This window comes from Cricetulus griseus, assembly GCF_003668045.3.
Source record: "Cricetulus griseus strain 17A/GY chromosome 1 unlocalized genomic scaffold, alternate assembly CriGri-PICRH-1.0 chr1_1, whole genome shotgun sequence".
Lineage (NCBI taxonomy): Eukaryota > Metazoa > Chordata > Mammalia > Rodentia > Cricetidae > Cricetulus > Cricetulus griseus.
Genome location: NW_023276807.1, coordinates 206,419,184 through 206,444,807, shown reverse-complemented (window position 1 = coordinate 206,444,807; position 25,624 = coordinate 206,419,184). Strand labels below are relative to the sequence as shown.

The 25,624-nt window shown below is 42.3% G+C and overlaps 1 protein-coding gene across 5 annotated transcripts; it reads left to right on the top strand.

The window, feature by feature from the left end:
* The first annotated feature begins 869 nt into the window (after positions 1-869).
* Ttc5 (tetratricopeptide repeat domain 5) lies at positions 870-25,624 on the top strand. 5 transcript variants are annotated; one of them, XM_027386583.2, is made up of 10 exons: positions 870-983; positions 5,237-5,369; positions 11,053-11,264; positions 11,629-11,779; positions 13,704-13,795; positions 15,681-15,737; positions 16,408-16,554; positions 16,695-16,909; positions 21,258-21,385; positions 24,907-25,624. In XM_027386583.2, the coding sequence occupies exons 1-9, from the start codon at positions 933-935 to the stop codon at positions 21,343-21,345; spliced, it is 1,146 nt and encodes a 381-aa protein (XP_027242384.1). In that variant the 5' UTR covers positions 870-932; the 3' UTR covers positions 21,346-21,385; positions 24,907-25,624. The 5 variants fall into 5 exon arrangements, with proteins under 5 accessions (XP_027242384.1, XP_027242382.1, XP_027242386.1 ...); XM_027386581.2 differs by having other exon boundaries at positions 21,241-21,385; XM_027386585.2 differs by lacking the exon at positions 21,258-21,385.

The following is a 25,624-nucleotide window of genomic DNA, read 5'->3' as shown; positions in this document are numbered from 1 at the left end:
TGTCTAATATTTCCTTGTAGAGACTGTCTTTTAGCAAATGACCTATTTCTTTTTTAAATGTAGCTGGATATGGTGATGCATGTGTGTAATCCCAGAAGGCATAGACAGGAGAACCTCTGTGAGTTTGAGGCCACCCTGGTTCCAGGCCAGCTTGAGATACATGAGACCCTGCCTCAAAACAAGCAGAAGACTTAACATGTTTTTTTTTTTTTTGAATAAGCAATTCATGTTCAAGCTAAAAAGAAAACAAAAAACAGAAAATACAGTGAAAAGAGTTTTCTCAGGTCGCCCATAATTCTCAACCTCTCCTATTTCTCCAGACTTTCTTATGTTTCCTTTTGGAAATAACGAATATGAGAACATCATTAATGTACAGTATGGTGGCATGCCAGCCCAAACATAGTAGACTTATTAGGATAATGCATTGAAAAATGCTAAAAGTTATACATGTAGAAATCTTCCAAGTTGGGAAATACTCAGACAAGTTAGCCTTGTAGTGCTTTCCCTTCCAAATACCACCCAACACATATACATTGATAACCGGTCTTGCTTTTTAAGAGTGATATAGGCAAGGACAAGAAAATACAAAATAAAGTTTTGAATATAGTTAATATAAGAACATTTTAATTCTGGAATTTGGGAAGGAAGTTTATGAAACTGAAAGTGATCACAAACTCCGTATGTGCTTGTTATCCCAGCTAGGAGGCTGGAGCAAGAGGATCGGGCTGTCCAAGCCAGCCTGGACTACATAACCACAGTGAGGTCAGTCTGATCTAAAAAGCAAAACAAACGCCCAAAGAGGTTGGATTAAGCCAAGTCTCCCAGGGACAGGTGGGCCTCCAGAACCCTAGGTGTCGCTGTGGTTTCATCGTGAGATTGGCTGAGTCTCTGTGGTTACAAAGTTGGGGGAGGAGAAGCCGACAGTGGCTGGAATGATGGCTGATGAAGAGGAAGAAGCGAAGCAGGTCTTGCAGAAATTGCAGGTGAGGCTGTGAGTTAAACTCTTTGCCTGGTTGCGCTGGAAGGAGGAGGTGCAGCGGCCAGGGCCGGGGCGGCGGAGGACGGGGCTTCAGCCTGTGCTGCGGACTGCTTGTGAGAGCCCCGAGGAAGTCCGCCCACTCGGGACCCTCGGTAACTAGCAGCGTGTACATGGAGTGGCAGGTCGCCTCGACTGTTAACGGAGTTGCTTCGATCTCTACAGCAGCCATTTCTTTAGCATCTCTCTGCTCTGAACTTGGCAACACTCAGTGACGGGCTGCTGAGCAGATGCCCCGGTTGTTAGTTTTAGGATTTACTCGGTTAATCTCTTAACCCCACCCTCTCCCCAGGTGACTGTTGGAGAAAGGCAGAGGAGTTTCCTTCAAGTTTGTGTCTTCTGTTTTAAGGATCAAGATTTTCCTTAAACCTTAGAAACTCAGTTTGTGGTCTACGACATCCTAGAATTTAAACAGAACTATGCGTATATACTTCTAACCATTTGTTTCCTTTTTGAGACAGGCTGGTCTTTTTTTGTAGCTCTGGTTCATCTGGAACTGGCTTTGTAGTCCAGCCTGGCCTCGAACTCACACAGATCCAGCTTGCCTCTGCCTCCCAAGTAGTGGGTGTGAACCACCATGCCCAGCTATTTCTAACAATTTTTAAAGCATTGATCGGGTTTCTTTGTTCCTTAGGTGTGTTAAAATAACACTCAGAATATGGACTTTGATTAACTTCATTCCTTAGTGTGATTGGCAGAAATCAGATTTTTTTCTTCTTTCTAAGACTGGGTATCCTTGACTGTCCTGGCACTCGCTCTGTAGATCAGGCTGGTCTCAAACTCACAGAGATGCACCTACCTCTGCCTCCTGAGTGCTGGGATTAAAGGTGTGCGCCACCACTGCCAGGCTAGAAATCAGATTCTTGATCCTACCCTCAGAAAGACTTTGTACATTTGTACACACTATGTACATTTGCTTGTACAGAAAAAAAAACACAAAACACATTAACAAATGATATTTGTCGAGGCTATTTGGAGTGGTTATGAATCACTAACTATTTTCATGATTTCCTACTCTCGTTTAACATCTTTTTTGTATTGCTATTGCCACCACAGAAAAGCGTTCAGTCTCGAAAAACCAAATCAACTAAAAAACAGACAATAAGACCTCGTTCTGAATTTGCAGCCATGCTCATTGCATGATAAGAAGTTGATTGTGACTTTTGCTTAGAACTCTGTTTAAAAAATATTTTAAAACTTGTGTTTCACAGACCATTTTGACCATTTTTATTATAGAACTCGTTGAAAATTCTGACTTTATATATGTGCTCAAGCCAGTCTCTGCAGGACCTGTTTTTCCTGGGAAATATGTGTGTGTGTGTGTGTGTATGTATGTATGTATGTATGTTTGTATGTATAAAAGCACTATTGAAGAAGGTGTCAGTTCTCTTTATTCAGAGTAGGGCTTTGAATTACATATAGCAGATAAGGATTTTTTAATACCACCGTACTTTGGTTAATTTAATCTCTCTATTTAATGAGAGCCTGTCATGATCCAGCCCCTGTTCTAATGCAAGCACTAATCAACGTGAAATTATTTCCATTATGGAATTCACAGTGGTGATGCTGGGTAGTAATGAACGGATAGGTCATGTAATTTAAAATGATAGGCACTCTGAAGGAAACCGAGTGACTCAATGTAGAGGAGGGGAGGAAGACATTACTTTGGTTTAGGTAGTGTGCTGGTTAATTTTTTGTCAGCTTGACTCGAACTGGATCATCTAGGAAGAGGGAGCCTCAATTGAGAAAATGCCACATTTGGTCAGTAGGCAAGTCTGTGGGGGCATGTTTTGGGTTAATGATTGATGTGGGAGGGCCCAGCCCACTGTGGGCAGTGCCACCTTCAGGAAGTGGTCCTGGACTAGCTTGGAAAGCAAGGTCAGTATGTCCCTCTTCTAAATGGTCTCTGTTTCAATTCCTGCCTCCAGTGTCCTGCCTTCATTTGTTGCTGTGACTTCCCCTGAAGGTTCATGATAAGTTGTGTGTGTTCCTTTCCTCCCCAAGTTGTTTCTGGTCTTATTTATCAATTTATTTTTAATCACAGAAGTGGAAAGCAAACTAGGATAGATAATTAGGATATGTCTTTCTTTTTCTCTTTCTTTTCTTTCTTTTTTTCTTTTTCTTTTTTTTTTGGTCTTTTGAGAGAGAGTTTCTCTGTGTAGCTTTGGAGCCTATCCTGGCACTCGCTCTGGAGACCAGGCTGGCCTCGAACTCACAGAGATCTGCCTGCCTCTGCCTCCCGAGTGCTGGGATTAAAGGGTGTATGCCACCAATGCCCGGCCGGAAACGTCTTTCTGAGAAGTTGTCGTTTTAGTTCAGATCTCAGTGATGCTGAGGAGTGAGTCATCTGGAGATCTGAGCAAAGTGTCCAGGGGCAGGGGGAAAGATGACTTCATGTGAGGGGGAACTTCATAGTTGGAGGACAGTCATATGGCTTGAGGATTCTGGGGACAAGAAGAGTAAGACATGGAGTCTGTGCAGTAGCTGTGGGAAATCAGATCAAAATATCTCATAATATTGGAAAAGAGATGGGTTGTTTTTTTTGTCTGCAATGGTGAATTCCTTGAGAGTTTGTTAGAGAGTAGAAACAAATTGACCAGTTAGGAAGCTACTGCAGTAGTCCAGTCACACAAGGAAGCTTGTTTAGTCTAGAATGTAACCAGGTGGATGACTTTAGGGTGATAGTTAATGTAATTTAATGGAATTGGACTATATGTTTTTTCTGCTCTTTGGTTTCATTAAAGAATAATGAAACAGTTTTATTGACATGACAGGAGGACTTAAAAGCATTTAACATTTACTCAGTTAAAAAAAAATGCAGGAGTCAGAAGATGCCCCAAGCAAACAAATAAAATCTCCCCCAAAATACCAAGGTCACCAAGTTTAAATTTGTTGTTTTGTGGTAAAAAACAAGGCCTTCCTTACAGATTGTCATCTTTAGAAAGGCCCTGTATTCTCATATGTCAGCATGTGAAAAAATAATGGATATATATATATATATATATATATATATATATATATATATATATATATATTTTAAACAAGAAGTGCAGTTTTATTTTGGGAGTGTTTTTTTTTTTTTCCTTCTGTGTGTGTGTGTGTGGTGTGTGTGTGTGTGTGTGTGTGTGTGTGTGTGTGTGTGTGTGTGTGTGTGTGTTTCTGGGGATGAGACCCAGAGAGCCGTAAGCATGCTATCTATATCCATGAAAAAAACTGTGTTTAAAAGTACATTTTTTTGGCACCCCCCCCTTAATGCTTCATTGCTATGAAGAGACACCATTACTACTGCCCCTCTTATAAAGGAAATTATTTAATTGGGGCTGGCTTGCAGTTTCAGAGGTTTAGTTTATTATCATCATGGCGGGGGGGGGGGGGGGGGCATGGGCACTGAGGCAGACATGGTGCAGCTGAGAGTTCTACACCTACATCCCCAGGCAGCAGGAAGAGAGAGCCTCTATTGAAACCTCAAAGCACAGCTCCAATGATACACTTCCCCCAACAAGGCCAGACTTCCTAATCCTTTCAAATAATGACACTCCATGGTAATCAAGCATTCAAGTCTATGTGCCTCTGGTGCCTGTGGATGCTATTCTTATTGAAACCACACTCGCCCCCCCCCCCTTTGTTGTTTCTTGAAACTGTAGCCCTGGCTGTAAAGGAGTATACCACCATGACTGGTTTTTAAAATTTTTTTTTTTTTAATTATTAGGCATTGGGGTGCATGCCAGGGCACATGTATAGAGGTCCAAGGACAGTTTGCGGAAGTTGGCTGTCTCCCTTTACCATGTGGGTTCTGGAAACTGAGGCCAGCTCCCCTACTCAGAAGTTGAGCTTTAATGCTAAATTGCAAAGGTTTTTTTTTTTTTTTTTTTTTTCCAAGTCTCAAGTGTCTCTCCTGTCTGTGGTGTGGCCATAGGGAAGCCCTGCTTGAACTCTGAGAGATCAGTGCATACGTAGTGCTGAGGAACCAGTGTGGGGTTAGCTTGGGACCATGAGGTCCTGTGATCCTGGCTCTTCCTCCTGATCTGAAGCGTTTGATAGGACTGGGAACCTTCTTGTGCTGTGCATCATGTGAGAGAAGAACCAGTATTGCTAGGCCAGAGGTTATACAGTTGATGTAAAATCTCCTCATCTGGTACTCTCTCCATTTAATGATTCTGTTTTTTTTTTTGTTTTGTTTTGTTTTTCCCTGTTTTCTAGGAATTGGTGGATCAACTCTACTCATTTCGAGAAAGCTATTTTGAGACTCATAGTGTTGAGGATGCAGGGCGGAAGCAACAGGATGTGCAGGATGAGATGGAGAAGACCGTGCAGCAGATGGAGGAAGTACTGGGTATGAGCACCAAGGAGAACGCGACCCCCCTGCCCTGCACTCAAGCTTTATTCTTTCTCTGTGGACCGTGTGGTGTCTGGTTTGTGGCTGCTGTAGGTTAGAACAGAGGATTGCCATGTTCCTGTGTGGGACAGTGCTCATCCACTCCAAAGGTTTGATTATAGCAAGTGCTATAAAAGAATATGCTTAGCTGGGCGTTGGTGGTGCATGCCTTTAATCCCAGCTCTCGGGAGGCAGAGGCAGGCGGATCTCTGTGAGTTTGAGGCCAGCCTGGTCTATAAGAGTTAGTTCCAGGACAGCCTCCAAAGCCACAGAGAAACCCTGTCTCGAAAAACCAAAACCAAACAAAACAAAACAAAATAAAAAAACAAAAAAACCCACACTTTGTCATAATCTTAATCTGTTCAATTGAGTTTTGCCTCTTATTTATTTATTTATTTTTGAGACAGGGTTTCACTATGCTGCCCTGGCTGTCCTAGACTTTGAATGTAGACCAGGCTGGCCTTGAAATCTACTACCTTTGCCTTCCTGTGTTGGAATCACAGGCATGTGCCACCACACTTGGATACTCAGGTGTTCTTGAAGATTCTGACTACCGAGGCGGAAGTCTAATCATTTAATCTGATATGCAGTCCCCACTGTCCCTTCCCTAAGCTCAGCTCTAGAGTGTTGTTTGCTGAGGACTTTTAATTACAGCTTCTGTTTATCTAGGAAATTCTCAGCTGTGTTTAAATTGCTTATCTGATTTTCGTGTAACTTTGGTAGGTCATATATATCAAGAAATTCATCCGTTTCTTTTTGGTTTTTCAGTTTGATGGAGTGTAGAGTTGTAAAGTATGTCCTTATGATTTTCTGGATTTCCATTCTGTTGTGATGTCCCCTTTTCATCTATAGTTTTATTGATTTGGATCTTTGGATCTTCTCTTTCTGTCTTTTAGTTAACTTGGCTAATGGTATATCAGTCTTTTTTTTTTTTTTTTTTTTTTTTTTTTTTTTTTTTTTTGGTTTTTCCAAGACAGGGTTTCTCTGTGTAGCTTTGGAGCCTATCCTGGTACTCGCTCTGTAGACCAGGCTGGCCTCAAACTCACAGAGATCTGCCTGCCTCTGTCTCCCGAGTGCTGGGATTAAAGGCGTGTGCCACCAACGCCTGGCTGGTATATCAGTCTTACTGATATTTTTTTTCAAAGAATGAACTATTCAGTTCATTGATTCTCTGTAATTTATATGTATTTTTTGTTTATTTCAGCCCTGAGTTTGTTTATTTCTTGCTGTCTGCTCTTTTTGAGTGTTATTTCTTCTTTTTGTTCTAGAGCTTTTAGGTGTGCTGTAAATTTCTAATGTGAGATTATTCTGATTTTTTTTATATAGGCATTTAGTACTATGAACTTGCCTCTTAGAATTGCATTGTATCCCATGAGTTTGAGTATATTTTGTTTTCATTTTTACTCAATTCTTAAAACTTTTTGATTTCCTTCTTAATTCTCTCTTGGCCCATTTTTCATTCAGTAGTGAGTTGTTTGGTGTCCATACTTTCTGTTGTTGACACTGCATTAATTCAGGTGGTCATAGAGGATGCAGGGGTTATTTCAGTTTTCTTACATATATTTATACTTGCTTTGTGTCTGAGTATGTGGTCAGTTTTGGAGAAAGTTCCATGAGGTGCTGAGAAGGTGGCACATTTTTTATTTTTGGATGGAATGTTCTGTAATCTTCTGATAAGCCCATTTGATATGACATTATTTAACTCCAGTATTTCTCTGTCTAGTTTTTGTCTAGATGCCCTGTCTCTTAATAAGAGTAGGGTAGTGTTTATTTTATGAACTTGGGTACCCTTGTGTTTGGTGCATACATGCTTAGGATTGCAATCTCCTCTTGATGGATTTTTCCTTTGATAAGTATGTATTGTCCTCTCTTCTGAATGGTCTAGTTTGAAGTCTTTTTTTGTCATATATTAAAATGGTTAAAACCGTTTGCTTTTGGATTCCATTCCAAGTAAATGTCTTCCTTGATTGGAAGGTGTGTTTCTGGAATGCAGGAGAAAGATGGATCCTGTTTTCTTTTTCAAAAGGTTTATTTATTTATTACTTATACAGTGTTCTGTCTGCATGTGTCCCTGTGGCCTGGAAGAGGGCACCTGATCTCATTACAGATGGTTGTGAACTCAGGACCTCTGGAAGAACGCCTACTGTTCTTTAACCCCTGAGCCATCTCTCCAGCCCCTGGATCCTGTTTTCTAATCTGATCTATTAGTCTTTGTCTTTTTATTAGGGAATTGAAGCGATTGATATTGAGAGTCATCAAAGAGCAGTGTTTTTTGGTTCCTGTATTTTGTTCTTATGGTGTGGGTTTTCCCCCTCTTTTGATTTGCTGCTCTGGGATTATTTATTGCTTTCATGTTCTTGGATATAGTCAAAACTATCTACAGAAGCTGGGCAGTGGTGGAGCATGCCTTTAATCCCAACATTCAGGAGGCAGAGGCAGTCAGATCTCTGTGAGTTTGAGGCCAGCCTGGTCTACAGAGCGAGTTCCAGGACAGTTAGGGCACACAGAGAAACCCTATCCCCCCCCACAAAAAAAAAAACCAAAACAAAAAAACCAAAATCAAAACAAAACAAAAAACCCCCAAACAAACTTGTCTACAGACTGAAGTTGTTTTTCCAGTGCCTTCAGTGGAACTGGGTTAGCAGATAGATACTGCTTATATTTGATTTTATTGTGGAATGTTTTTCTTTTTCTTTGTGATTGATAGTTTTGTTGGGTATAGTAATCTGGATAGGCATTTCTGGTCTTTTAAAGTTTGTAGAATATCCTTCCAGGGCCTTCTGGCTTTTAGAGACTCTGTTTAGAAGTCAGGTTTTATTCTGCTGGGCCTGCTTTTGTATATTACTTTAATCTTTTTCCCTTGTGGTGTTTGATACTTATTTATTTATTTTTTTATGTGCATTAGTGTTTTGCTATGGGAAGTTTCAGGTCCCCTGAAACTGGAGTTAAAGAGAGTTGTGAGCTACCACATGGGTGCTGGGAGTTGAACCCAGGTCCTCTTGAAGAGCAGCCAGTGCTCTTAACCCCTGAGCCATCTCTCCAGCCCCTTAGTTAGGGTTTCTATTGCTGTGAAGAGACAGTATCACCATGGCAACTTTTATAAAGGAAAACATTTAATTGTGGTGGCTCACTTACAGTTCAGAGGTTCAGTCCATTATCCTCATAGCAGGAAGCCAGGCAGCACGCAGGCAGGCACAGTGCTAGAGAAGGAGCTAAGAGTTTTTTGTTTTTTGTTGTTTTTTTAGATTTTTTAAAATTTAAATTAGAAACAAACTTGTTTTACATGTCAATCCCAGTTCCCTCTCCTCCCCTGCCCCCCACCAACCTCCTTTCCCATCCCCTTTGTGTTCCTCAGGGAGGGCGAGGTCTTCCATGGGGGATCTTTAAAGTCTGTCTTATGAGCTGAGAGTTCTTTTTCTTTTAATTTTATTTTTTATATATTTGAATTACAAACAAGATTGAATTACATGACGATCCCAGTTCCCTTCTCCCTCCCTACCTCCTCTACCACCCGCCCCAACTAAAATCCTACCTATCATATGTCCTTTCTTCTAATCTACACCTGCCTCAAAATTTCTGCTTCCTCATGACCTCTGCATCCTTCCTTTTCTTCCCTTCTCACTCTTGTAGCTTCCTCCCCCCTCTTCCCATGTTCTCAATTTGCTCAGGGGATCGTGACCCTTTCCCCTTCTCCAGGGGACAAAGTTTGTCTCTTTTAGGGTCTTCCTTGTTTCCTAGTTTCTCTGGCAGTGTGTATTGTAGGCTGGTAATCCCTTACTCTATGTCTAAAATCCACATATGAGTGAGTACATATCATGTTTGTCTTTTTGTGATTGGGTTACCTCACTCAGAATGGTTTCTTCAGTTCCATCCATTTTTCTGCAAATTTCAAGATTCCATTGTTTTTTTCTGCTGAGTAGTACTCCATTGTGTAAATGTACCACATTTTCTCTATCCATTCTTCAGTTGAGGGGCATCTAGACTGCTTCCAGTTTCTGGCTATTACAAATAATGCTGCTATGAACATGGTTGCACAGATGTCCTTGATATATGAATGTGCTTCTTTTGGGTATATGCCTAGGAGTGGAATTGCTGGATCTTGTGGTAGACTGATTCCCATTTTCTTGAGGAGTCGCCATACTGATTTCCAAAGTGGCTGTATAAGTTGCCACTCCCACCAGCAGTAGAGGAGTGTTCCCCTTTCTGCACATCCTCTCCAGCATAAACTGTCATTGGTGTTTTTGATTTTAGCCATTCTGACAGGAGTAAGATGCTATCTCAGAGTTCTTTTGATTTTCATTTCCCTGATGGCTAAGGATGTTGAACACTTTCTTATGTGTCTTTCAGCCATTTTAGATTCCTCTATTGAGAATTGTCTATTTAGTTCTGTACCCCATTTTTTAATTGGATTGTTTGGTGTTTTGGAGAATAGCTTCTTGAGTTCTTTGTATATTTTGGAGATCGGCCCTCTGTCAGATGTGGGGTTGGTGAATATCTTTTTCCAGTCTGTGGGCTGCCGTTTTGTCTTGCTGACAGTGTTCTTTGCCTTACAGAAGCTTCTCAGTTTCAGGAGGTCCCATTTATAATTGCTGATCTTAGTGTCTGTGCTACTGGTGTTATGTTCAGGAATTGGTCTCTTGTACCGATTAATTCAAGGGTATTTCCCACTTTATCTTCTAATAGGTTCTGTGTGGCTGGGTTTATGTTGAGCTCTTTGATCCATTTTGACTTAAGTTTTATGCAGGGCAAAAGGCTTGGGTCTATCTATAGTCTTCTACATGTTTGCATCCAGTTCATCCACTATAGACACCAGAGCTGAGAGTTCTTAAGTCTTGACTCACAGGCAATAGGAAGTGGTCTGACTCACTGGGTGTGGCTTGAGCATATATGAGACCTCAAAGCTGGCCTCCACAGTGACACACTTTCTCCAACAAAGCCACACCACCTAATAGTGCCATTCCCTGTGAGCTTATGGGGGCCAGTTACATTCAAACTATCACATACATGATGTGGGGAATTTCTTTTCTGGTCCAGTTTATTTGATGTTTTATATTCTTCTTGTGCCTTGGTAGGCACTTTCTTTAGTACCTTTAGTTTGGGGAAATTTTCTTGTATGATTTTCTTGAAAATATTTTCTGTGTTTTTGATCTGGGTTGCTTCTCCTTCCTGTATTCCTGTTTTTGTAGATTGGTCTGAGGGAGAGAGCTAAGGGGACACACCAAGAGTCCCCAGGGAGTTGGAAGTACATAGAGGAGGAGCTCCTGTAAGTGAGAGTAGGACAAAGACTATGGCTGGAGAGACAGGGATGAAATGGCTGGGTGAATGGAGTCAGGTGGGAGGAGGGGCACCTGCAAGCCATTGCTCCAGGGTTGAGACAGGACAGCTAGTAATGGAGGGTAGTGAAAATCTCCTACTGAGTCCCAGCCAGGTGTGATATAAAAACGCTGATATAAAAAGTGTTTCTAGGTGTTGGTGGCTAACACAAAGGAATGGGGATGAGCTAGAAGGCCAAGAGGAGCCCCTGGAAGGAGCAAAGCTGAGTCTGCACTAAGGTTAGGTGGACTCTCCAGCCTCGTAGTAATGGAGGGAAAAAAAAAATTCCCGGGTCTTTCACCGCCTCATCTTTACCCCTTCTTCCTAGGTTCTGTCCAGGGTGAGGCACAGGCTCTAATGCTGAAGGGGAAGGCACTGAATGTGACTCCTGAGTATAGCCCAGAGGCTGAGGTGCTTCTGTCAAAGGCTGTGAAGCTGGAGCCTGAGCTGGTGGAAGCCTGGAACCAGCTGGGTGAGGTGTACTGGAAGAAAGGGGACGTTGCTGCTGCCCACACCTGCTTCTCAGGAGCTCTCACCCACGTGAGCTGCCCATCCCCCAACAGTTGGGAAGTCATGGGTGCCTTTGGTTCTTTGAATTTCTCCACGAGAAGAATACCAGATCCGAAATGAATCTGCTCAAGGAGGATAGAATTGGAAGGGAGGAAGGGTTGGGGGAGGGGAAACCTGGAATAGGAACAGAGAGGCCTGAGAAAGGAAAAAGGATGGGATTGGGTTTGGCCTAGGTGAGAAGAAATAGCATCCAGAATTATCCATAGGCTTTGGAGATGCAGTCAGTGGCTGGGATTAAGACATAAAAGTGGAACTAGTTGAATGCTGAGCTCAGCGGGGATCTGGAAATGGGGTAGAATCAGGAAAGTTGAATGTGTATCTTCTCCATTTTCAGTGCAAAAACAAAGTCTCCCTGCAAAACTTGTCAATGGTGCTTCGCCAGCTGCAGACCGACTCCGGAGATGAGCATTCTCGCCATGTCATGGACAGTGTCCGACAGGCTAAGTTGGCCGTGCAGATGGATGTCCTTGATGGCCGCTCCTGGTGTGAGTGTTAGGAAAAGATGTATGATAGTGGCTCTCAGCCATGGCTGCATATTAGAATCATCAGGAGGCCAGCTGTGGACTCTGACTCTGAGGTCATCTTTCTTTAAAAGAAACACTAAACTTCTTTTTTTTCTTTTTGGAATTGTGAATGTGGGTGTGCACATGCCTGTGCACATGTGGAGGCCAGCAGATGCTGTTACATCCCTCGGTGGCATTGCCAATGTGGTTGGTTGCCTGGCTTATTACATGGGTGCCGGGATCCAACCTCTGGCCCTTGCGATTCTGCAGCAAGCACTCTTAAATGCTGAGATGACCTTCAGCCCCTCTAAACTTATTTTGATGAGCTACTATTGGAACTCTTGTATCTCTTGATCTAAGATGGCAGACTTAGGTTTCCCTTTAAGCAATGCAGTAAGTCCTTGTTTACCTTCTATTGCTGCGATAAACATCGTGACCAAAAGCAACTTGGAGAGGAAAGGATTGATTTCAGCATATAGCTTGTCACCGTTCACTGTGAAGGGAGATCAGAACAGGAACTCAAGGCAGGAACCCAGAAACAGGAATTGAAGCAGGAAGGCCACTTACTGGTTTGCTTTCCAGGCTCACATTTAACCTCCTCTCTTTCTCTCTTAAAGATTTTATTTATTATGTATACAACATTCTGCTTCATGTATATCTGCACACCAGAAGAGGGCACCAGATCTCATAATGGATGCTTGTGAGCCACCATGTGGTTGCTGGGAATTGAACTCAGGACCTCTGGAAGAGCAGCCAGTGCTCTTAACCTCTGAGCCATCTCTCCAGCCCTAACCTGCTTTCTTATATAGCTCAGGACCACCTGTCCAGGTGTGGTGCTGCCCACAGTGGGTTGGGCCCTTCCCCAACAGTCATTAATCAAAAAAATGGCTCTTGGACATAGCTGCAGTCCAAATTGATGGAGACATCTTATCAATTGATTCTCCTTCTTCTCAGATGACTCTAGCTTATGCCAAGTGACCTCCCCCCATAACCCCCACAACATAAACACCCCTCCCCTAAATCTAGCACACAGGGCTTTTGTCACATCTGTTTCGAGTCCATGCTTTTCTGTTATCTTGGTAGAATTTTAACTAGTCAACACAGTGTAATGCCTGGTTTGGGTAAGAAGTCAGGCTTTTCAGAAATGTACTTCTGAGTCTCAGTGCTCAGGAGGTAGAGGCAGGTGGATCTTTGTTAGTTTGAGGCCAGCCAGCGCTACATTGATGAGATCCTGTCTTAGGAAGGAAAAAAAAAAGGCTGGAGAGATCATTCAATGGTTAAGAGCGCTGGTTGCTCTTCCAAAGGCTCCAGGTTCAATCCCAGCACCCACATTGCAACTCACAACTATCTAAACTCCGTTTCCACAGGATCTGATGCTCTCTTCTGACCTCCACAGGCATTGCATGGTGTGGTCCATTGATATACATGCAGGCAAAACATACCTGTAAAATAAAAATTAAGTGATTTTGCTTTTCTAAAGAAAATTCTGGAAACACAAAACTTGCCTTCTTTTTTGTAGCAGGGTTTATAAGACCCCAACCCGTCCCTGAGGATGGATAGGTAGTCAGTGGTTGTTGGAGGAGGGAGAGACATTTTCTTCTTTGTTGTGACCACTAGTCAGGTGCCCATGCTCCATTGGGTTAAAATAAACAGAAAGACAGAAGTAGAAGAGACATTGGTTGGGAGAAGGGGATCAGTGGACGCGGAAGGGGGACAAGAGAGGGATAATGGAGGGCACGCATACAATCAGAATACATTCTGTGCATGTATGGAAATGTCATAGTGAAACTCGTTATTGTATACAATAATATATGCTAATAAACACTTTAAACATACAGACTTCCGAGAGCTGCTGGTCGTATCTTGGACTGGGCTCTGAGATGGCCCACTGCTGTTGCTCTTGCAGATATCCTGGGGAATGCATATCTTTCTCTATATTTCAATACTGGCCAGAACCCTAAGATCTCCCAGCAAGCCCTCAGTGCCTATGCTCAAGCAGTAAGTACTTGCGGTCACCCCGGGCGGATATAGAGGCAGGGACCGAATCAGGAGCATGTTGTCCTTCCCAGGCTCCTTCAGCAAGTAGTGCTGGCAGAGCTTGCTAGCAGCTCACGTGTCTACATGGGTAACTTTTTACAAGATGTTAAGGGATGGTGCCTTGGTGACAGATTACTCCTTGAGTTGCCTAAATTTCTTACAGACATGCATGATGAAATCATGGAGCCTCTTCTGGCATGTTCATCCCCTTTTAGTAGGTCAAAAACCTTAGTAAAATAATAGTAACATAATTTTAAAGACAAGGGAAGCTCTGAAAATTAAGAAGCAGTTCCAAGGTAAATTGCAGGACATGGTTCTGGGTCTTCTTCCTAGGTGGCCTTAACAGGCACTGTTTGCAGGGAGTAGTCACACAGGGGAGCCCGCACTTCACTCTGTGTTCCAAGCCCTGTGTATATTGACACTCGCTTGGGGGTTGGGTTCCTCGAGCTTTGAGTGCCTGTCTCTTCACTGTTAGAAGGCTCACACTTACTTTCTGAATGCTGTTTATGTAGCCTTCGTATTTGTCGTCTCTATTGTTTTCATTCAGGTTTCCTTGACACAGTCACTTGCTGTTTAGCTCACTGAGCCTTCTGGAAGCAGCTGTTGTGTGGTCATACTTGTGCTTCAGAGACTGTCCATAAGGCAGAGGGATTGTATTTTACCCCAAACTATGTATGTTTTTGTTTTATAAATGGGGTCTCACTATGAAATCCAGACTGGCCTCAAACTTGAGATCCTTCATCCCTGCCTCCTAAGAGCTGGTGTTATAGACATGCCTGCCTTTTATGTGACTTTAAGATTTTGTGAATATTTACATTTTCAAGAATATGCCTTCAAAATTCTATATTTGTCCTCAGCCACATAGGTTTTTTTTTTTTTTTTTCTCTAGATGGTTTTTCTCTGTATAGCCCTGGCTTTATAAACCAGGTTGGCCTCAAACTCACAGGACCACCTGCCTCTGCCTCTCAAGTGCTGGGATTAAAGGTGTGCACCACCACCACCTGGCACATAGTTTTTTTTTTTTTTTAAAGATTTTATTTATTTATTATGTATACAGTCTTCTGCCTGCATGCAGGCAGAGGGCACCAGATCTCATTCAAGGCGGTTGTGAGCCACCATGTGGTTGCTGGGAATTGAACTCAGGACCTCTGGAAGAACAGTCAGTGCTCTTAACCGCTGAGCCATCTCTCAAGCCCCCCACATAGTTGTTTTTAACTCTTAATTTTCCCTTCTGTATTTAAAACATCTTTGAAATAGCTGCTTAAATAATCTTAGTTCGTGCTACTTATGCTTATGCTATGCCCAGGCATTAGACATGATTAAAAACATCAGCACTGCGGGTTTTCCCCAGCACATTTCTCTTCAGTGTCTTATGGCTTTGCCCATCCTTTTAGAGTCAGAATGTGATTTACTGTGTATAAAGGAGCTTGATTCAGAACCCTGCCTTTGCCTTTGCCTCCATGTAGAGCCAGGCTTATGGCAGAAGAGCTGGGTTAATTCACCATTTCTGCTTTAGGCTTTCCTCGTTTGTATCTGTGCCATGACTTAATTAAAAAAAAATTAGATTTTTTTTCATATTTTTATGTTTTCGCTATTTCTGTGATACGGTATGGGTTAACTATGTTTTAAAGTTCCACACATGCAATCAGCTTTATATCTTTGCGGCTTCAGAGACAGAGTGATGTTCCATATACTTAGTTACAGCAGCATGGGTAGAGATAGCATTTAGGCAAGGAAGAATCTCAAGTTTTTTTTTAAGGCGATGAAATCTGGGACATGCTGAACTTGGGCATCCTTAAAATCGAGTCACGCTCTTTCTATTCATGATCTTTTTATGCCACTGTAGGAGAAGGTCGACAGGAAAGCGTCCAGCAATCCCGACCTTCATCTGAACAGGGCGACGGTAAGACCATGGGTGGCGCTCATCTGAAGGTAAAATAGACAGGACATACAGGGGCTAGAGATGGCCTAGAGGCTCAAAGCACTGGCTGCTCTGGCAGAGACCTGGGTTTGGCTCCCAGCACCCATGTGACTATAACTTCAATTCTGGGGGACCTGATGCTCTCTTCTGACCTCTGAGTGTACTGCATTCCTGTGGTGCATATACACACATACAGGCAAAAACACTTATAAAATAAAATGTCTTAAAAAAAAAAAAAGAGAGACGAGCCTTAGCTTCTGAGGGTAACTGAGTTACACAGGGCAAAGCTGGACACAGGCCATGAGAGGTAAGCCTGAGTCTCCGTAGGAAGAGCTAGCTGAGTCTGACCTCAGCCTGGAAGAGTCACTGATGGAAGGGAGACCCTGAGGCAGGGGAGAGGTCATGGCGATTGGGGAGATGGCTTAGGAGACTTCTGCTTTCAAGTATGACTAGAATAACAGTTACCCAATGTGCTTCACAGCTTCAGAGTTTGGGAGTTAGCTCCTTGGAAATGAATTTGTCTTTGTCCTTTCTTCCGTTTGGCCCAGAAGACAGGTCCCTAATGTAGGACAGGAACAGGACTTAGGGGAAATACAGTTTTCTCTAGATTCTTAGTCTGCCTATCCTGATAATCTGGGTTACTTTCCTACAGTTACATAAATATGAAGAGAGTTATGGGGAGGCCCTAGAGGGTTTCTCTCAGGCAGCCGCACTGGACCCTGCATGGCCAGAGCCCCGGCAACGAGAACAACAACTCCTGGAATTCCTCACTAGGCTAACCAGCCTTCTGGAGAGCAAGGTAAAGATCTGTAAGTGCTGAGCCATCAGTCAAATACAAAAAGAATAGGTTTAGGCGGCAGTGGGCAGGTGGGCAGGGTGAGAGAAATAATTGACTCAGTATACCAGCTTCCAGTTGATCTGTTTCTCCTTCTTTTGCAGGGGAAGACAAAACCCAAAAAACTCCAGAGTATGCTGGGAAGCTTGCGTCCAGCCCATCTGGGCCCCTGTGGTGATGGGCGCTATCAGTCAGCCTCTGGGCAGAAGGTGACCTTGGAGCGCAAGCCACTGAGCACACTGCAGCCTGGTGTGAACAGTGGTACTGTGGTCCTGGGAAAGGTGGTGTTCAGCCTGACCTCAGAGGAGAAAGTCCCCTTGTAAGTTTCACTTCCATCTCCCCATGAATGACTGTCACTTCCTGGCCTTTTCAGGCCAGTAAAGACATTTTACAAATTATCGACTTTTACTGCTTAGGGTACCTGCTCCATGTGCAAGCCTTGTCTAAGAGATACCTAAGAATCTCTTTAATTTTTTTTTTAAAACAGAAATACAGTTCTGTTATACTTATTTATTTTATGTGTGTGTGTGACAGCGCACCTGTGCCACAGCCTTCATGTGGCGGTCAGAGAAAAACTTGTAGGAGTTTTTCCAGCATGTGGGTCCCAGTATCAAACTTCGTCCGCCAGGGTTGGCAGCAAGTGCTTTAACCAGATGAGCTGTCTTGCTGGCCTCTAACAGTCTTACCATAGAGGCATTTGTGGGTTCTGCCATTGCCTATTGTTGTCCCCTCAGTTCTTTGCTTTGTGAATTCCTGAATTCATATCTGAAATGACAGGTCATTTCAAAAAATGTGTTTGAGTGTTTGTATGCATGTCTGTGTGCTGTCTGTGAAGTTCAGAAGGTGTCAGAGTCCTTGAAACTGCAGTTAGGAATGGTTTAAGCCACCATGTAGATCCTGGGAACTGAACTTGGGTCCTCTGCAAGCTTGGGTCCTAAGCAAGTAGTCTTAATTGGCGAGTCATCTGTCCAGCCCCCTTGACAGGTCATTTTAAAAGTAAGACAGAGAAACTTTAAAATTCTTCATCTTTTTTGAGGTTCAGGGTCACAGAGTTGAAGAAAGACAAATTTAGGTTCTGTTTCTAGATGATTCTGGAAGGTGAGCTTTGGGTTAGAGTAGAGGCCTGATTGGGATCTTACCTGAGTTTCTTACTTCTGCTTTTGGGCTGTTTTTCTTTAACTTGTTTTCTGAATTATTGTTACTTAGTTTGTCCTGTGTGGCAGAACAAAACCAGCTTTGTCTACTTATATCTGTAGTTCAAGAATTATCTTTTCAGGCAGGGAGCTTTTTGAGCAGAGGGATTATACTTTTATCATTTATTGATTTGGGTTTTTGGCATGTGTGTTTAGGGAGTAAGGAAAAAAATGTAAAGGACACATGTAAAGCATGCTTACCATCCTGCAAAGGAGTGAGTTAGCCTATTAGGGAAAATGTAAAGACATTTATAGCTTATGTTATTCACAAGTGTGGGTATGCACATGCCATGGAGCATGTGTGGAAGTGAAAGCGAATCCAGGGAGTTGGTTCTCCCTTCCACCGTGTGCTTCCTGGGGCTTGAATTCAGGTAGTCAGCCTCAGTGGCAGCTGAACCATCTTCCCAGCCCAGAGAAATTGTTTACATCTTGAAAACTGAGGATTTAATGAGTACTATACCTGCTTGGTCCTTCATACATTTCTTGGTCCCTGGTTGAGTTTCTTCTTTTCTACTGCAGTGGTTTGTTTATTTGGGCTAGCCCCAGCCCTGAGGTACCCCCACTCCCCACCTTCTGAGTGATGGGCCACAGGCTTGTAATCTGTGTGAAGTGGACTACCACTGTCTCCATGCTCCTGCTATATGGCTCTGTGGCATCCTCACCTCTCTTCTTCCGTTTGGAGGCAGGTGTCTGTCTCTGTGCAGCCATGGCTGGCTTGGCACTCACTATGTAGAGGTCAAGGCTGGCCTTGACCTCACAGAGATCTACCTTCTCTGCCTCTCAAGTGCTGGATGTGCACTGGCATGCTGGACCTCTCTTCTTTTTTAAGCTAACCCCTCTTTTTTTACTCATTATTATGTGTGTACACATGATCATGCGTGCACATGTACCATGGCTTGCATGTGGAGGTCAGAGTACAACTTTTTGGAGTTGGTATTTGTGTGACAGATTTTTGTTTTTCCTTGCAAGACACAGCATATGTCTACTTACACCAGAAAGGGAGCCCAGGACAGACCAAAATAATGATTGCACCAATGTCCAATTTGGTGAGCCAATGAGTTTTTGTTTGTTTGTTTTGCATTTACAAACAGGAGTATAGGTGGAGGGTTATTTGCAAGGTGCAAGCATGATTCTGAAGCATCTGCATCACCAGAAGGCCCACTCCAGCATAGGTGGTGACTCCTGAAAACTGCAAGCTGCAACCCTGGTGCTGTCTCTGCAGCAGCATGCATTCAGAATCTCTCTCTTTCTGAAGTTTGCTTGGCCCACCCCCAGCAGCTGTTCACCCCCAGCAGCTGTTCATTCCCTTTCACATTACTGGCAGTGGCCCTCCAGAATCTTCCACTTGTTACATTCTCCTGCACTTGTGACATTTTGAGGCTGGTGAGCCTTCCTGGAGTACATGTTTCAGTTAGGAGGGAACGCTGCGGTTGGGAAGTACATGCCAGAGGTGCACGCTAGTTCTCTATACTGCCCATGTTCCGAATCTGATCCCAGACAATAAGCACCTTTACATGTAGAGTCATCTTGCTGGCCTTTTGGCTTATTTGTTCATTAAAACATTTTTTAAGATTTATTTTGTGTGTATGAGTATTTTGCCTTCATGTATGTATGTATACTATGTGTGTGCTTAGTGCTCTCAGAGGTCAGAAGAGGACATCAGATCTGGACTTAGAGTTTCTGATGGTTGTGACCTAGCATGTTAGTGCTGGGAACTGAACTCAGATCTTCTGCAAGAGCCACAATTGCTCTTTACTCCTGAGCTATCTCTCCAGCTCTCCACATTTGTCTCTTCTCTTCTCTTCTCTTCTCTTCTCTTCTCTTCTCTTCTCTTCTCTTCTCTTCTCTTCTCTTCTCTTCTCTTCTCTCTTTCTTCCTTCCCTTCCCTTCCCCCTTCCCTTCCCTTCCCTTCCCTTTTCCCTTCTTTCCTGTCCCCTCCCCTCCCATTCCTTCCCCTTCTCTCTTCTCACTTCCCCCTTTTTTTCTGTTTGTTTTTGAGACAGGATCTTACTATGTATACTTGGCATCCTGGAACTGACTGGGATCCTCCTGTGTCTGCCTCCTGAGTGCCAGGATCAAAGGTGCATGCCATCAGCCCTGGCACTTTGAGACAGGCCCTCTTACTGAATCTGGAGCTCATGTGCAGAATAACTCTAGAAGGCCAGCAAGTCCCTGTGACCCTCTTCCCTTCTACTCCCCAGTGGTAGGATCACAGCTTTTTTTATGGAAGTGGTAAGGGTCTGAATTCAGGTCTTCATCCTTGTGTGGTAAGCTCTGTATCAGCTGAGTTATCTTACCAGTTTTCCTGCCTTGTTTGCATATGTCTCTCTGTGTTTATTTCTTTGCAAGTATGTGGGTATAAGTGTGTGTGTGTGTGTGTGTGTGTGTGTGTATGTATGTATGTGTGCACACAAGGCACTCTAGAGAATGTTTGTGTGTATGTGTGCACGTGTGTAGAGGTTGACGGTAAAAGTCTTCCTCAGTTACTCTCTACCTTGTTCACTGAGACAGGGTTTTTCAGTTGAACTCTTGAGCTGGCTGATGTAGCTAGTCTAGCTGGTCAGCTTGTTCCGTCTCCGCCTTCCTGGCCTGGAATTTCAGGTGGGCAATGTAGAACTCACTTTTATGTGATTCTGAGGCTCTGAATTCTAGTCCTCATGTTGTTGCAGCAATCACTGAACTACCCCCCAGCACCACCCAATTTTTTTTAGACAGAGTCTAACTGGCCTTCATTTGGGATCCTACTGCCTTTTACTTGCCAATGCTGGGTTTAGCTTTCCTGTTTTAACTACCTGGTTTTCCCTATTTTCTCTCCCTGTTTTTCCCCTTTGCTTTTTGGAATGGGTTTTTACTGCATAGTCCAGGTTGATTGTAAATTCTATATATTTCAAGCTGGCCTTGAACTTGGGGTCTTCTTAGCTGAGCTGTATGTGTGCCAGAATTGCAGGTATGTCCCAGCAAGCAAACATCCTCCCACTGAGCTACTCCCCACTCAAGTGGTGGTGTTTTTATCTGATTCTTGTTAGATTATGGGTCATTTATAGCTGGATTAGTATCTTACTGCTAACAATGCTTGATATGTTTGCGGAATCAACCTCAATTGATAGTGATTGTAGAGGGTTTGGTTAAGTGTATGTTAGTTAAATTGATAGGCCAGGAATAACGGTCTAGCTGCAGTATTTTGGGTTAGTTCATTATTAACATTTATTGAATGACCTCACTGTGTGTCCCAAGTTCTTAGTAGAGTGAGCCTTGTTAATGTTTGCTAAAGGTATAAAGCCTAAGATAAATGAGCATTCAAATGTATATAGTAGATAATAGCACTTGTAGATTTCTAAGGAAGGGACCAAGAATGCATTCCTTATTTTGCTATATTTTAAAACCCATTCTAACTTTCCTGCCCATAACCCTTTGATATTTTTTTTCTCTCTTTCTCTAACCCACATTAACCTGGAAGCACATTTGGCTTGGTAGATTCCGATGGTCCTTGCTATGCAGTGATGGTGTACAATGTAGTGCAGAGCTGGGGCGTGCTCATTGGGGACTCTGTCGCTATTCCTGAGCCCAACTTTAGGCATCACCACATTCGGCACAAGGGAAAGGTAAGTAGTGTCCAGGAGTCATCTTTGTGACACACAGTCTCTGCAAATGGTACCAGACTTCTCTCTTTAAAACATAGAGGTGAAAGTAATGCATGTGTATGTGCTTTTGTGTGTATGTACTGTAAATACATGTGTGTGATATGTGTATTCAGTGTATATACATGTGTGTGATATGTGTATGCTCTATATATCCATGTGTGTGATGTGTATGCTTTGGTGTGTATGTATGGTATATACATGTGTGTGATATGTGTATGCTCTTGTGTGTATGTACTGTATATACATGTGTGTGATATGTGTATGCTTTTGTGTGTATGCACTGTGTATACATGTGTGTGATGTGTATATGCTCTTGTGTGTATGTACGGTATATACATGTGTGTGATATGTGTATGCTTTTGTGTGGTGTTTGCATTGTGTATACATGTGTGTGATGTGTATATGCTCTTGTGTGTATGTACTGTGTATGCATGTGTGTGATGTGTATGCTTTTGTGTGTATGCACTGTATATACATGTGTGTGATATGTGTATGCTCTTGTGTGTCTGTACTGTGTATACATGTGTGTGATAATGTATATGCACTGTATATACATGTGTGTGATGTGTATGCTTTTGTGTGTCTGTACTGTGTATACATGTGTGTGATATGTGTATACTTGTGTGTGTATATACTTGTCTTATATAATTGTAGACAATTTATTGCACAAAAATGCCATGACCAAAAGCAGTTTGAGGAGGAAAGGGTTTATTTTGTCTTATACTTCTGCATCACAGTCCTTTAGCAAAAGGAAACTGGGGCAGGAACTGGAATTAGAAACCTAGAGGCAGGAACTGATGCAGAGACTGTGGAAGAACACTTGTTTCCTGGCTTGCTAAGCCTGCTTTTTTATAGCACCCAGGACCACCAGCCCAGGGATGGCCCCACCCATGGTGAATAAGGTCCTCCCCCAGTGAATAGGACCCTCCCCTATCAATTATTATTAATCAAGAAAATGCACAGGCTTACCCACATGTCAATATGATTGGAGCATTTTCTCAAGGTTCCCTCTTCCCTAATGACTTTAATTTGTGCCAAGATGACATAAAAACTAACCAGCATACTGCTATATCCACATGTGTAATATGTGTGCTTTTATGTATATGTATTATACATATCTATGTTTGTACGTATATATTAAATATGTCTGCTGAGCACATTGTTGTTAATTTATTATATACACATGTGATATATCTGCTTTTGTGTATATTATATACAAATGAGTGATGTGTGTATGTTTTTGTATGTATGCATCATATTTGTGTGTGTGCTTTTGTGTGTATTGTATACACATGTGTGATATATAGTTGTGTTAATGTATTATATACATGTGTGTGATGTGTGTGTACTTTTGTGTATATGTATTATATCCACATGTATGTTATATATGTTTTGGTGTGTATGCATCATATATGCATGTGTGCCATATATACTTTTGCATGTATTATTTAGATATGTGTGATATGTGTGTTCTTTTCTGTATGTTATTTACATGTGTATGATATGTGTGTGCTATTGTGTCTATATTTACACATATGTGTGCTTTCATGTGTATTATATACTTGCATGCTTGCATGTGTAATATACATATATAGGTATTTACATGCATAAATATGCAAATTTATATATAAGCGTAAATTTCTTTGCACATATAAGTATGTAAATATATTATACATAGGTATATCTATATTTTATTGCAAAGGAAAACTACTGATAAGCAAAAATAAAGAATGGGCTAAACTATCTCTTAGATATTCTAGTGATAACTAGATAACACATCTCAGTCTATTAGGTTTATTTATTTATTTTTGTTTTTTGGGAGAGGTATGTAGCCATATTCCTTTGTTTTGTTTTGTTTTTTTCGAGACAGGGTTTCTCTGTGGCTTTGGAGGCTGTCCTGGAACTAGCTCTTGTAGACCAGGCTGGTCTCGAACTCACAGAGATCCTCTGCCTCTGCCTCCTGAGTGCTGGGATTAAAGGCGTGTGCCATATTCTTACTATTTAGGTCGGGGCAGCAACCTATCGTACACTGACCATATCTAGTTCAATATCTGTTGTATAGCCTACAAGCTAAGAATTATTTCTGTGTGTAAAACATAAAAAGAAATTAATTTGTGTGTGTGTGTGTGTGTGTGCATGCACAGATGTGCATGCCATGGTATGAGTGGAGGAGGTCAGGGACAGCTTCTGAGAGTTGGTTCTTTCCTTCTAACATGTGCTTCTAGGGATTGAATTTAGGTTATCAGGGTTGCATAGCAAGTGCTTTCAACTGTTGAGCCATCTTGCCAGCCTTGCAATTTATATATATTTTATACATATATTATTATGTTTTAATGTGGATGGGTGTTTTGCCTGCATGTATTTATGTTCACCATGTGTGTGCCTGGTATCCTTGGATGCCAGAAAAGGGCATCGGATCCCCTGGAACTGGAGTTATATATAGACAGTTGTGAGCTGCCAGATGTTGGTGCTGGGAACTAAACCTGGTTGCTCTGGAAGAGCACTGCAAGCTGTTAACTGCTAATCCAGCTCTTCAGCCCCTACAATTTTTCTAACACTGAAACCAAATTTTTCACAAATTGCTCGGAAGATAATAATACCAATAATATATTTTTTGTTTTTTTTAAAAATGTATTTCATTACGTTTATTAATAATGTTTTGCATATGAATTGCTTTCTGTTCTCCCCGTACTTCCCATATTCTTGTTGGGAACTTTATTTAAAAAAAAAAAAAAAAAAAAAAGACTTGTGAGAATTTTACTGTGGCTTAAAAGATTCTGTTTCAGGCTGAAGAGATGACTCAGAAGAGCACTGTCTACTCTTACAGAGGTCCTGAGTTCCCAGCAACCACATGGTGTCTTACAACCATCTGTAATAAGATCTGGGTCTCTCTGCTGGCATGCAGGCATACATGTAGGCAGAACATTGCATACATAATAAATAAATAAATCTTAAAAAAAAAAAAAAAAGAGAGAGAGCCTGTTTCACATTGCCAATCAAACATTTCCTGGGTGGTGCTCTTCCAGTAGCCCAAACAGCCCAGCATCCTGAGCTGGGAAGATGAGCTGGTACCTTTTCTGTTATTAAGGCAATGCTTAAATTCCTTTACATAGTCTGTTCTCATTAACATAAAAAGAAGTATTTGACAGGTTAATTTTGAGCTCTACACACAGACTAGCAAATTTCCTTGGTTCTGGCCCGTTGCTGTCTGTCTGTTTCCAGAGACTGTGGAGAAGCACAGATTCTCTGAGAGCTGGTGGCTCCCTTTTCTCAGGCAGTGCAACAATTTGCTTTTCTTGAATGGGAGAACTGTCATATTCTTGTAATTGTATTGTATTGTTGGTGCCTTGTCTGTCTCAGAAACTGTCTCCTTTGTTCAGTTTTATCTAAGGTAAGATAGAGGGAAGGGGTAGGTGGACTACGTTGCTTTGCTGGAGTTTTTTCTGACCTTGATTTCTAATGAATTGATCTGTCTTTTCTAGGACTATTCCTTCTCCAGTGTTCGGGTGGAAACGCCTCTCCTGCTGGTGGTGAATGGAAAGCCACAGAACTCTAGCAGCCAAGCCACTGCCACCGTGGCTTCGAGACCGCAGTGTGAATGACCTTGTAGGGGGAGTGGAGGCCCAGAGATAAGCTCACCTGGGTGTCGTGAATGGAGACTTGTCTTCCTCTGCCCTGTAACATAGTTCGAGCCTCCTTTCTTTTCCTGTGGTATTCCAGCCCCCTTCAAAGCCGTCACTACCCCTGTTCATCTCCCCTGCCTCTTCAATGACTTAAAGGAAGAACAAAGCACTAATGGAACTGTTGGGACCCTGTTATGGGAGACTTTTCCCCATCTTGAGATGTTTTGACAGTTCCCAAGATCCCCGTTCTTGCCTTCTTCCTGAGTCTAATATGTATGTATATATCTGTTTACTATTTATTGCTGAGGGGCTTAACTTTTCTATGGCTTCATTTTTGAGAATTTTTAAAAAAATTTTTTAGATTTAAGTTCTGATAGGTGTGGTGGCACACCTTTAATCCCAACACTTAGGAGGTAGAGGAAGGTAGGTCTCTATGATCGAGTCTAGCCTGATCCTATATAGGGAGTTCCAGGCTAGCCAGGACAACATTAGTGAGACCCTGTGTCAAAAAAAGAAAAAAAAAGTTTTTCCCTCCCTTAGGGTTGGAACAAAATTAAATTTGTTTGGAAAAAATTTA

Coding starts and splice junctions, on each gene's coding strand:
- Ttc5 (XM_027386581.2), top strand. CDS start 933: ATGATGGCTGATGAAGAGGAAGAAGCGAAGCAGGTCTTGCAGAAATTG. Junction 16,555..16,694: donor CCAGCCTTCTGGAGAGCAAG/GTAAAGATCTGT, acceptor CTTCTTTTGCAG/GGGAAGACAAAACCCAAAAA. Junction 16,910..21,240: donor TCAGAGGAGAAAGTCCCCTT/GTAAGTTTCACT, acceptor TTAACCTGGAAG/CACATTTGGCTTGGTAGATT.